Source organism: Leptonychotes weddellii, chromosome 16, assembly GCF_054177405.1.
Source record: "Leptonychotes weddellii isolate Sample4059 chromosome 16, ASM5417740v2, whole genome shotgun sequence".
NCBI classification, from domain to species: domain Eukaryota; kingdom Metazoa; phylum Chordata; class Mammalia; order Carnivora; family Phocidae; genus Leptonychotes; species Leptonychotes weddellii.
The window spans coordinates 11762284-11774555 of record NC_138384.1 but is presented as its reverse complement, the minus strand read 5'-3'; the positions used below and the strand labels follow the sequence as shown (position 1 = coordinate 11774555).

The following is a 12272-nucleotide window of genomic DNA, read 5'->3' as shown; positions in this document are numbered from 1 at the left end:
CAGCACAGGCCTCCAGAAGGAAGGACTGGCCTCCTTAGCCTTGTCGGCCAGTGGAGGAGTTGTCCGCTGCTGTGAGTCTCTGATGCCAGAACCTTCTGTAAAGGCTCAGGTCTCTCTCTTGTTTGTTGGGTAGATGGGGAGGCAGAATTCCCATTCTATGCCCTGCTTGAGACCAGCACTCAGTTTCTAGCTCTGAACTCCTCCTAAAAGAGCTGAGAGTAGAGTCCTGGCTCTTTTCTGGTGAAAACTCCCCCCAGAGGTCCTTCCACCTGCCCGATCCCCTCAGTGCTGGACCAAGAGTGAGGGCCCTACACTAGTGTCTTGATAAATAGCCACAGATGATTCCTTCTGGCAGACTCACAGAAGACAGAGGTCCTGGGCAGGAAAAGGAATTGCTCAGTGCTTACTCTGGGCTGCTGTCCCTTACCTTTATTTCATAAGGTTTAGATTATGTGGGGGCAAATTCATTTAACAGACATCTGTGTACAGCCTTGAGGAAAGGAGAGGGGTTGGGGGGGCATTCATTTCAAAGACACAGAGCTATGAGCCTGGAGGTGAACAGGGACTAGATGGTAGACTTGTTTTTTGTTTTGTTTTGTTTTTTTAAGTAGGTTCCATGGCTAGCATGGAGCCCAACACAGGACTTGAACTCATGACCCTGAGATCAAGACCTGAGCTGAGATCAAGAGTCAGACACTTAACTGACTGAACCATCCAGGTGCCCCTAGATGGTAGACTTGTAACTTGAACATGGGCTGCTCATTCTGCTCCTGAACCAGTGTTTTCTGACCTCCTCCCTGACTTGGGACAGGAAATGCCACAGTAGGGATCCTTCCATCCCACTCCTTGGTGGTAGAAGGGCCTTAAGAGTGAAGATGCTGAAAACGCCCAGTTTTCACTAAGCATCTCTTAGGATCAGCATTGCAGAAAGACCAGGTTCCCCAGGAGGCAGAAGGAAGGGCTTTGTCTTAGAAACTGTTGCTGTTTCCATGGCAACACCAAGGCAGCAGTATGTCTCTGAGGCTTTCACTGTTCCTTGCAAAACCTTTCTCATGTTGAGAATGGTGGGGGGTGGGGAGAGAGGAGGGAGGCTAGGCCTCATCCAGGAACCCAGAGCCACCTGAGTTTCTTCCCATCCTCCCATTGCTGGCACTCCAGATGTAAGGGAGGCAAGCTGGTTGCTGGAGAGGGAGCTCTCTCCACCCAGACACAGCGGCCGTGAGTGGGGAATGAGAAGTCCATCAATTCCGTGCAGCCCTGGGACACTTGGGAAGCCCAGGGAAATGCTGTGGAGTGCCTGAAGCTCCTGCCGGCCCTGCCACCTGTACCAAGTGGGTGCTTTCATTGTGCATGTCGGTCGGCGCTGGTTGGGAAGCTCCAGGGTGGAAGCAGACAAAAAGGCTGGGCTCCTATGACACCCGGTGGTACCTGGTCAGGCCAGGCTGCAGAGAGGAATTTACAGAGGTTCCCTCACCTGGACCAGGTTCAGAGATGTGCGTTTTGGAGTGGAACTCAGAATTGCTTTGTGGAAGGGCTGACCCAGATTGAATTGGCTTTTTGCTGATCTGTACAAAGAGCTAGATGGCAGTGGAGGTGACTCTTTGCTGATAGGCATGTCTTGGTTTTGGAACCAGTGGGGAGGCCTAAGCTGGGTTATAGTGAAATGATGGCTCTAGCCGTATTTCCCTACGCCACTCCCCAGCTGCCTCCTCCTCCTATGTGTCTTCTGAGCCCTGCTGGCAACTCCAAATGGAGTTGGGCTGGTCCTGCCTCGGCCAGCCAGCAGATAGATCCACAACTCCTAAAACAAGCACCTGGCAGATTGTCGGCTCACTGTAAATACGTGAATGAATGGAAGAGACTAGGTGGCCAGATACCAAACCCAAAGCATGCATCCACATCCACCCATCCCATGCCTCTGCCCTCAGGTGCTTCTTTGGCAGGTGGAGGCAATCAGGAACATATAGAATCCTAGAATGCTTTTCCCCTGAGTCATGGAGATGTAGTTCATCCTCCGTCCTGCTCTGGCCTCCTTCCAGGGCTTGGCTTCTCCAAAATGAATCAGAGCCTCAACACAAAAGCCTGTCCTCAAAAGCATGCCCTGTGCCTACCCTCTACCTTGGAGGTTCTGAAACATCTTTTTGAACCTCTTTCTCCATTCATTCCCAGACTTTTGAAAGCTGGTGCCTGCCCAGCAAGGGGTAGGGACCCGAGGGAGGTGGAGGCAGCGACAGTGCCTGACAGGTTTAAGAAGGGACTGTGTCAGAACTGTGGCTGCAGATGCAGGGGAAAAGGCAGATGGGGACAGATGGGTGTCTTCAGAGGCCAACCTGGGGCACTTGCAGCCCTTTGATCTGTGGGACCAGTTTGGCCTCTCCATGTCAGGTGACATGAGGTTTGTTTCTTAGGTACTCACCAAAGTGAACCTTGACCCCAAGTCCTGCCCAGTGCAGGCCCCAGCCAACTTGAGTGTCACCCACCCAAGTCTTCCGCCTCCTTCTAGCCCCTTACGTACCCCAGGCAGCTGAGAAACAATGTCCCTGTTAAGGCTTTCTCTCCAAACTGCTCTGTTCCTCAAAGACCCCAGGGCTGATGTGGCAGAAGACAGATCCAGACTGAAGCTATGGTGACCTCAGGACACACTAATGCTGTGTGCACAGCTATAAGAGCCCCAGCCAACGGTTATTAATACATGGGAAAAGATACTTCTAGGCTCTTCTAAGAGACAATATCTCTGAACTCTAAAGACCAGGAGAACAGAGGGGCACCCAGACAGGAGGTAAAGGGGCAGGTAACCTAAAGAAATGGAGGCCAGAGGACAGTTGGTCCTATAGGGAAGATTCTAGGCTTCTGCTTGAACCAGACTAGAACGGAAGTGGCCAAGAACAAAGATTCACCCTCTAGTTCCAATTCAGGCCACTTTCAGGCTTTATGGCTTCCCAGCCCCAAACAGCCTCCAGTCCCTGAAGGGAAGGGAAGCAGAGAGGTAGGAGGTCAGCAATATGACCAGCAGTGATGGGGCATCCTGGACATGCTCTCACTGCGTTGTGCCATCAATGGGAGCCCCAGGAGGTCTTCATCAAGCCCAGCTAGTGGTGCCAGCCACTGTAAGGACACGTAATGTTCATACTGGTTTCACAGAATAGGCATAAAAAGCAGAGAAAACACATGGAGACTTTGCTCCCTCTCTCCCAGGTCCCTTTGTCCCCATTGGAAGGCAAGGTTATGGTCACCTCCCTGGGTAGTCATGATTCTGCAAGGTGGTCCACGCAAGACAGGAATGTTCTCATAAACAGTCACAGCAGAAGAGACCGACACGTTTGTGTTCAAAGCTGGATCACCTGCTTTGAAGATGTTCATGAAAAGAGGGAGCCTTGATTTTATTGATCCTACGTTTTGCACCGGTTGAAAGGAAGTAGAAGCCTTCTCGGCTTGTTATGCCCAGGAGGGTAGCAAGCCCGCTCTGGGTTTCTGAGTTCTTCCATGGCAGCACGGGAGAGACAGAGCCACACTGCACATCACCAGGGGACAGCCGAGGTGGGTGCTGTCAGATCTTGGAGCATCCCTCTTGGCCTTGGAATGGAAAGGTAGATAAGAAGCTGAAGTACAGGGACAGAGGGGCTGGGGCTGGTGGCGTAGAGGCTGCCGTCTGGCCCAGGAGCTTAGGGAATGCTTCAGCTTTTTACCGTGCTTCCAGTGTCTTTTAAGAAAGAGGACAGAACAGCCAGGTAAGGTTAATAGCTGTAGAAGTGTGTTCTTTTCTTTTAAAAAAAAAAAAAAAAGCCTAAGAGTAATATGTGCTGGTTATTGGGGGGAAAAAAACCCCAGAAATGCATACACTGAAAGATGAAGTATCCTTCCCCATCCCATTTCCCAAGAGTAAACTTTGTTACCAATTTTAATACTATATACAAAAGTATGTTTTCCTTTCTTCCTTCTTCCTTTCTCTCTCTGCCTCCTTTTTCTGTTTTTACAAAAAATGGATTCACGCTATCTAGTTTTAAGTTTTCCTTTTGTGTCTTGTTAATTCCCTCCTGCAGCACATAGCAGTATTCAAAAGATGTACATTAAAAGGAAAGCAGTGGGACAGATACCTCACACCACCTGGATTTTTTCACTGGGCTTATTTCTTACCGGCCCATGTAAATCTGCTTCATTCATTCTCGTGGCTCTGTGGTATTCCATATGTGAGTGTGCCAAAAGGTACTGACCACTTCTTTATTGTTAAATTGATTCTCCTTTTCACGACTGTAAAAAAACAATGCAGTGAATATCTTTGTAGACATGTCTTTGCAGACTCAGGCAACCATTTCTGTAGGATATCTAGAAATGGAATTGCTAGGTCAAAGTGTATGCCCGTTTACATTTTTGATGGCTGGCACCAAACTGTCCTCTAAAAATCTTGCACCGGTTTCCATGGTGGCTTCTTCTCATGTCCCCCTCTTGTCCCTGCAGGATGAATCAGGCGCCAACCGTGGGCTTTGAGCAGGATGTTGGCAGCCGAACCACCCACCATTTCATGTACCCAGAGAGTGCCAAGAACCTGCCCGCCAACGTCAGCTTCGTGTTGGTGCCCTTCAAAGCCCTGGACCTACTATGGATTGCCAGCGCTTTGTCCACAGGGCAGATCCGATTGTAAGTCACTCTGCTGACTGGGAGGGGAATATGGGCGACAGGAGCATTTTGAGAGGACTCTTCCCAGGGATTGGCTCTTAGAATTCTTTTAACTGAATATTTTGACTAAGAGGGGCTGGTGAAGAGGGAGGCCATCGTAGGGAGGGCCCAAAATGGTGGATTAGCTGAGGCCACAGCCTGTTCAGTGTCACTTCCTGCATAGTGACAGCCAGCATACTGGTGGTAGAAAGGGGAGGAAAGGTTTTGGTCTCCTTTCCAGGAGGTGGCTCCTGACTGTGGGACCTCTGCCTTCTGAGAGTTTTCTTTAGAGGCAGTTGCTAGGAACCTCGGGAAATTCAATTGCCAAGTATTTTTCTTTCTTTCTTTTTTTTTTTAATTGAAGTATAGTTGGCTCACATATTAGTTTCATCACCAAGTGTTTTTTTTTAAATGTTTTATTTATTTATTCATGAGAGTCAGAGAGAGAGGCAGAGGCAGAGGGAGAAGCAGGCTCCCTGCCTAGCAGGGAGCCCGATGCGGACCTCGATCCCAGGACCCTGGGATCATGACCTGAGCCGAAGGCAAACGCTTAACCATCTGAGCCACCCAGGTACCCCTCATCACCAAGTATTTTTTTTAACAGCTTTATTGAGATATAATTCACATGCTATACAATTCACACATTTAAAGTATACAAGTCAGGGCGCCTGGGTGGCTCAGTCGTTAAGCGTCTCTCTTCGACTCAGGTCATGATCCCAGGGTCCTGGGATCGAGTCCCACATCAGGCTCCCTGCCTGGCAGGAAGCCTGTTTCTCCCTCTCCCACTCACCCTGCTTGTGTTCCTGGTCTTGCTATCTCTGTCTCTGTCAAATAAATAAATAAAATCTTTAAAAAAAATAAATAAATGAAGTATACAAGGCAGTGGCTTTTATTGAATACAGTGCTGTGTCACCATCAGAATTTATTTTAGAACTCTTTCATCTTCTTAAAGATGAAGATTAAAGATTTAAAGATACCTCTGGGGGCGCCTGGGTGGCTCAGATGGTTAAGCATCTGCCTTCGGCTCAAATCATGATCCCAGGGTCCTGGGATTGAGCCCTGCATCGGGCTCCTGGCTCAGCAGGGAGCCTGCTTCTCCTTCTCCCTCTTCCTCTCCCTCTTCCTCTCCCCCTGCTCATGCTCTCTCTATCTCTGTGTCTCAAATGAATAAAAAAAAAAAAAAGATACCTCTGTATCCCTTAGCCATCACCCTCACTCCCTCCATCCCCACCCTCCAGCCCTAGGCAACAACCACTAACCCACTGTCTCACTGTGTGTGTGTGTGTGTGTGTGTGTGTGTGTGTGTGTGAAAATGTATATAACATATGGGGCACTTGGCTGGCTCAGTCAGTGGAGCATGTGACTCTTGATCTCGGGGTCATGAGTTCAAGCTCCATGTTGGATGTAGAGGTTACTTAAAAAAGCAAAAATAAGTAAAAATTAACTTTCTCAGGCCACTGCCCACATTCTCCACCAAAATATAAATAAGCCAAAAAACTGTATATAACATAAAATGTATTTAACCACACAGTTTTGTAGCATTAAGTACATTTACTTTGTTGTGCAAACATCACCCTATCCATCTTCAGAACTTCTTCACAATTTCAGATGGAAATTGTACCCATTAAATAATAATTCCTTATCTCCCCCACTCCCTAGGCTGCTGATAACCACTAGTCTTTCTGTCTCTATGGTCTGACTGTTGTAAGTACTTCATGTAAGTGGAATCATAGTGTTTGTCCTTTTGTGTCTGGCTTATTTCACTTAGCATAATGTTTTCAGGGTTTATCCATGTTGTAGCATGTACAGATTTCATTCCTTTTTTTTTTTTAAGATTTTTTATTTATTTATTTGAGAGAGAGAATGAGAGACAGAGAGCATGAGAGGGAGGAGGGTCAGAGGGAGAAGCAGACTCCCTGCTGAGCAGGGAGCCTGATGTGGGACTCGATCCCCGGACTCCAGGATCATGACCTGAGCTGAAGGCAGTCGCTTAACCAACTGAGCCACCCAGGCGCCCCGATTTCATTCCTTTTAAAAGCTGGATAATATTCCATTATATGGATATATCATATTTTATTTATCCATTCACCCATCAGTGGACAGTTAGGCTGTTTCACCTTTTGCCTGCTGTCACCACATTTTTTAAATCTTTTTAAGAAAGATTTATTTATTAGCAAGAGAGAGCACAAGTGGGAGGGGCAGAGGGAGAGGAAGAGAGAAACTCAAGCAGACTCTGAGCTGAATGAGAACCTGACACAGGGCTCAATCTCACAATCCTGAGATCACAACCTGAGCTGAAACTGAGAGTCAGACACTTAACCAACTGCACCACCCAGACGCCCCCGCCATCACATTTTTTTTTTTAAAGATTTTATTTGTGGGGCACCTGGGTGGCTCAGTCGTTGTGTGTGTGCCTTCAGCTCGGGTCGTGATCCCAGGGTCCTGGGATCAAGTCCCGCATCGGGCTCCCTGCTCGGTGGGAAGCCTGCTTCTCCCTCTCCCACTCTCCCTGCTTGTGTTCCCTCTCTCTCTGTCTCTCTCGCTGTTAAAAAATAAATAAAATCTTAAAAAAAAAAAAGATTTGTTTGAGAGAGACAGAGCATAAGCAGTGGCGGAATGGGGGGGGGCGGGCACAAGCAGACTCCCTGCTGAACACAGAGCCTGATATGGGGCTGGATCCCAGGACTCTGAGATCATGACCAGAGTCAGGGTTGGACACTCAACCAACTGAGCCACCCAGGCGCCACACCACATCTTTTTATTTATTTATTTATTTATTTTTAAAGATTTTATTTACTTATTTGACACAGAGAGAGAAAGCACAAGTAAGCAGAGAGGCAGGCAGAGAGAGAGGGAGAAGCAGGCTCTCCACTGAGCAGGGAGCCAGACGTGGGACTCGATCCCAGGACCCTGGGATCATGACCTGAGCTGAAGGCAGCCGCTTAACCGACTGAGCCACCCAGGCGCCCCACCACATCTTTTTTTAAACACAGAAATATAGGTTACAGTTTCTTAAGGCATTATCTTATGTTTGGGAGACATACGGGCTAAAATAAGTGCTGTTGAATTTAAGTCCCATAATACTTAGAAAAAGAGTGTAGATTATAGGTGCCATGGCTGGCTAATAGGGAAGGAGGGATTTGTGCCAAATGTGAGGATAGTATCGAGAGGGTCATCGTGGGCGGAAGACACAGACATAGTGGGTGTGAAATGATTGGCTAAATCAAGGGGGGAGTTCACAGCTGAGTGTTGTGGAAAGAAAAGTTGGGGTTAGATAATGGAAGGCCCCAGTGTTTGTCTAAAACACATCCTCATTTTCTCCTGAAGGACATAGGTAGCCTCTGAAGGTTTCTGAGCAAGGTACTGCAGTGATGTGCTATGGAAGCAGTTCGGAGGCAGGGGATCTGTTGTAAGGTTGTCATCACTTAGGCCTGTGAGGGAAGAAAGGCATCTCTGGGCCTTTCTAGATCCCAGGGGCCATCTAAATGTTTGTTTTTTTTTCCTTCTACTTGAAGCACCTATGCGCCAGTGAAGTCCTTCCTTCGAGTGGACAAAGAAAAGGTAAGTTCCCCCCTCCTCCCCCTTCTTCATCCCCATGTCATTGGAAACAGTGCAGACTTGACTCATGGTGTGCCCGGTCCAGTGGCTCAGGTGTCCCCCAGTGACCTTCCAGAACCTTCAGAGAATCCCCTCCTCCATCTGCTGGTATGCCTGACCCCCTCAGAGGTCATAGGAACCAGGGAACATGGATGAACAGGTCTGCTGGCAAGCATGGAGGAACTGGCAGAAGCTTCTCAGAGACTGACCTGAGTCTCCAGGCCCCCAAAGCCCCTCATGTGTCTGTTCCCTTTTCTCCTCCCAGGTTCAGATCTATAACCCAGCCTTCTTCAAGTACATCCACGACCGGTGGACAGAGCATCACGGGCGGTACCCTTCCACAGGGATGTTGGTGCTCTTCTTTGCCCTGCATGTGTGTGATGAGGTGGGTAGCCCAGTGTTAGGGGTAAAATAGGGATACCCATGGAGCAGAGGGAGTCAGCCCTTCTTAGGGCTTAGCAGAGCAAGAGGAATGCGTTTTTGTAGGCAGAAACCAAGTGGCTCTGATTTCCCTCATTTCTAGGCTGTAAAGTATACATCTTCATTTCCCAAAGTCACTTAACGTTCATGATTTTACCAAATCTGAAATCACTTCAGTGAAAAGTTAAATTTATTTAAAAAGGAAATAGACTCCTAACACCATAATTGGTTATTACTCGCCATAAAGAAAAAAAAAAGTAATCAAAAATATAAACAGAAAGGAAACAATGTAGTTAAGTTCCAGCGGATGGTCTTCTCCCACAGCGGTGGGCGGCGCTAAGCCTGCTGTGTGTGTGTTAGAGGGGCCGCTTCTCAGTAGCGAGCGGGGCGGCTGTGCGGTGCTGGGCAGGGCTCACGCCCAGCACACCTCCTTCTGCCAGTAAGTTCAGTGTGTGGACCTGGAATACTGAAAGTATTCCATTACAAAACGACAACAACAGCCACAAAACCAAAACCAAAAGGGACGTTAGCAAGGGTTGAGAGCTGTCCTGGCCCTAGACTGAGGCGTCCTGCTGCAGGGGACACGGGCGGAAGAACCGGGAGTAGCGGTCTTCCCCGGGGAGTGTCCTCCGCTCCGGGCCTGGGTGTCCCGTCTTCCCGGTGCCTCCCGAGCTCTGCGAACCGGCTGCCGTCGGGTCGCCGCGGCCCCGTTGTCCTAGCCCACCGACCACCCGAGGCTCTCCCGGTCCCCGACGCGGGGTGACGTGCGCCGCCCTCCCCTGCAGGTGAACGTGTACGGGTTCGGGGCCGACAGCCGGGGCAACTGGCACCACTACTGGGAGAATAACCGGTACGCGGGCGAGTTCCGGAAGACGGGAGTGCACGACGCCGACTTCGAGGCCCACATCATCGACATGCTGGCCAAGGCCAGCAAGATCGAGGTCTACCGAGGCAACTGAGCCCAGCCTCGCCGCGACCCTTCCGGCCCAGCCGCGAGGCGGCGGCGCGCGCTCCCAGCCGGGACTCCGGGCCAGCCCGAGGGCGGTGGCCTCGGCGAGGGCGCGGCGCCCGGTTGGGCGTCTCCAGGCCTTGGGAGCGACGCCAGGCCGCGGTCTGGACCAATCATGCTGCAACTCCAGCGAGCGCCGGCTGTCCCCCGCCAATCAAGAGACTCTGGGGGCTGGCCCGGGCCTGGTACCCAATCAGCGCTGCAGTCGGAGCGGAGTCTCTTTCTCCCAACCAATCATGCGACTCAAGGAGAACTTCCGGCGCCGGGCCCCGTCTCCTCCAATCAATGGCCTTCGGAGGCGGGCCGGCGGCCGCTGAATCCCCACTCCCCTATGCTTTGGGTAGGATTTTATTTCATGCTTTTTAAGGAGTAGTGTGGTTGGAGCCGGCCTCAGTGGAGTACTTTCCTCAGGCTCTGCAGGAGGAGTGTCAGTCGCCTGTCGGCCTTACTCGGCCGGGGGCACCGAGGAGGAAACGGTGGGGAAGGTGCGGGGCAGCGGCGGCTGGGCTTTCCTTTGCCGGGGCGGGGCGGGGGGGGGTCCCTCGTGACCTCGGGGTGGGCGGAGGGGCGTTGGCCGTTCGTTTTTGGTGGTCTAGGGGAGATCAGGTGGTTTCCAGGGAGCGTGCTTTCATCCCAGGGTAAAAGCTAGAGCCCTCTCAAACCTCTTCAGGCCTCAAGAGAATTTTGAACCCCATATTTCCTTTACGTGTCAGGCCCAGATGGGTGAGTGTAAACCCACCGAAGAAATGCAGTGACGTGTGGGTCCCCTTATCCTCTCTTCTCCCTATCCCCACCTTTGGCCACCCTATGGAATGGCCTTTCTGACCAGGGCATTGAGCATCTCACCAGAAAACTAGAACTGTATCCAGACCCTTGCTAGGGGGCGGAATTCGCCCAGGGCCTAACTCTGGAACAGGTGTAAGGAACAAGGCAGGGGACAAGGAAGCTCCGTCACTTGAGATGTAAGGTGCTTCTCACTCTCGTGTACTCTCGGCCCCTTACTCTTCACGCACAACTTTTTTTAGTGTTTCCCCCTTGGCCCTGGGCCTCCTCACCAGCCTATTTGTCCTGGGGAAAAAAAAAAAAATCAAAACTTGCCCTGGGATGGGGCGGGGGGTGGGGGGCAGTGCTGCTTCTCCACCCCCTACCCCCACTCACGCGTCTTTGGCCGGCTCTAGAGAGAGAAAGCAACACGTGGGAAAGAAGCCTGGAGATGGGGAGCCTAGCTGCCTGGTGCATGCACCTTTTTCCTTCACCCATCACCCCAAAGAGGAGTAGGAAACCTCTTGCTTGGGGGTGAAATTTGCTTTGGTCTCCTAATTTAATTAACTTGAGGTTACCAGGGATGGCTGACCAACAAAGATTCTTTTAAAATTCTAAGCTGGCCATGCAAATAGCTGGGATCCTAGCTGGGGAGGAGTAGACTTGCCCACCTGCATGCCTCCTCTCCTGCCCATGCATCCCCTCCCCCATGCTCACTTCCTACCTCCTCGCTCTAACCCATTTTCCATTTCCAGCTCTAGAAGGGCAGGGATGCTAACAAACAGGGGTTACAACTGGAAGTTACTTGCATGACTGAACCCAGCTTAAGTCCCTAGAGGAAGCTGCTGATGGTATTCTCACCCTTTGAGGTTGAGGAAGTTTCGGAGGGGGGGGAAGGGCTTCTGTGAAGCTTCCAAACCACTAATAGGATCCCCCTTCCCAACAGTGAGGTACACAAATACCACCCTTTATCTTAGTGAGTTGATACCACCAAGCAGCCTCCTGGCCATTGGTGTAGTTCCTGCAGCTGGCTGGGGGAACAGTAACGCAGGGGAGTATATTAGAGGAGGATTGGGGCAGGGCAGTGGGCACGCCAAAAGTTAATATATTGAGAACTTAGCTTGAGTCTGTTCCTTCCCAATTCCAAAAGTAGGAGTAAAGAGTGAGGGTGGATTTGGGGGGGCATATAGTGGAATGCCTCTCTCAGGTCTCCCCCACCATTTTAGAAAGTCAAGGCACCAGCCATTCTTGCCAGTTTCATCTCAGTGCTTCCTGAAGAGGCTGTTCGGAGTGTTTAGAAGATGAAAAAACAATGCAATTATGCCAAACAGTATTGAGCAGAATAATTTATTTCCTTTTGTTCCTTTTTCTTCTTTTTGTTTTGTTTTGTTTAAAACATTAATAAATCCCCTTTCTGGAAGAGGTAGGTCCCAGCATCCAGCCCAGATCTCCTTTTCTGCAATAGTTATTTAAACAAATGTTTTTTATTTTCTTCCCTTTCTCTCTCTTTCTGAATTAAAAAGAACGAAAAAACTATATAGTCACTTGTCTATTCTGAAATGGGTCTGATCGTGGAAAGAAGGCATATCTGTCACTGGGGGGCTGTCACTGAGTAATGACTAAGAACATCGGGTGGAATGTATGAAGGAGGAAGAGAATGACTCCCAGACACCCGCCCCTTCTACATGAGGCCTCCCAACCCAGGACTACCACAGGTGCCCTCTGAAATGGTGGTTATTCACCGCTGTCTTTTGGGGCATCTGAGTGGATCAGCAGGGCAGGGGCCCCATAGCATGTACACCCAGCAGGCACCAGGATGGGGCTTTTCCTC

The 12272-nt window shown here is 50.1% G+C and overlaps 1 protein-coding gene across 1 annotated transcript in view; it reads left to right on the top strand.

Annotated features, from left to right (window-relative positions):
- ST3GAL2 (ST3 beta-galactoside alpha-2,3-sialyltransferase 2) overlaps window positions 1–11977 on the top strand; it is a 49318-nt gene extending 37341 nt beyond the window's left edge. The window contains exons 4-7 of the mRNA XM_006747709.3: window positions 4456–4635; window positions 8169–8214; window positions 8516–8635; window positions 9456–11977. Coding sequence (XP_006747772.1) covers window positions 4456–4635; window positions 8169–8214; window positions 8516–8635; window positions 9456–9629 — 520 coding nt within the window. The 3' untranslated portion in view covers window positions 9630–11977. The remainder of the gene's footprint in view (window positions 1–4455; window positions 4636–8168; window positions 8215–8515; window positions 8636–9455) is intronic.
- The last annotated feature ends 295 nt before the right edge of the window (window positions 11978–12272 follow it).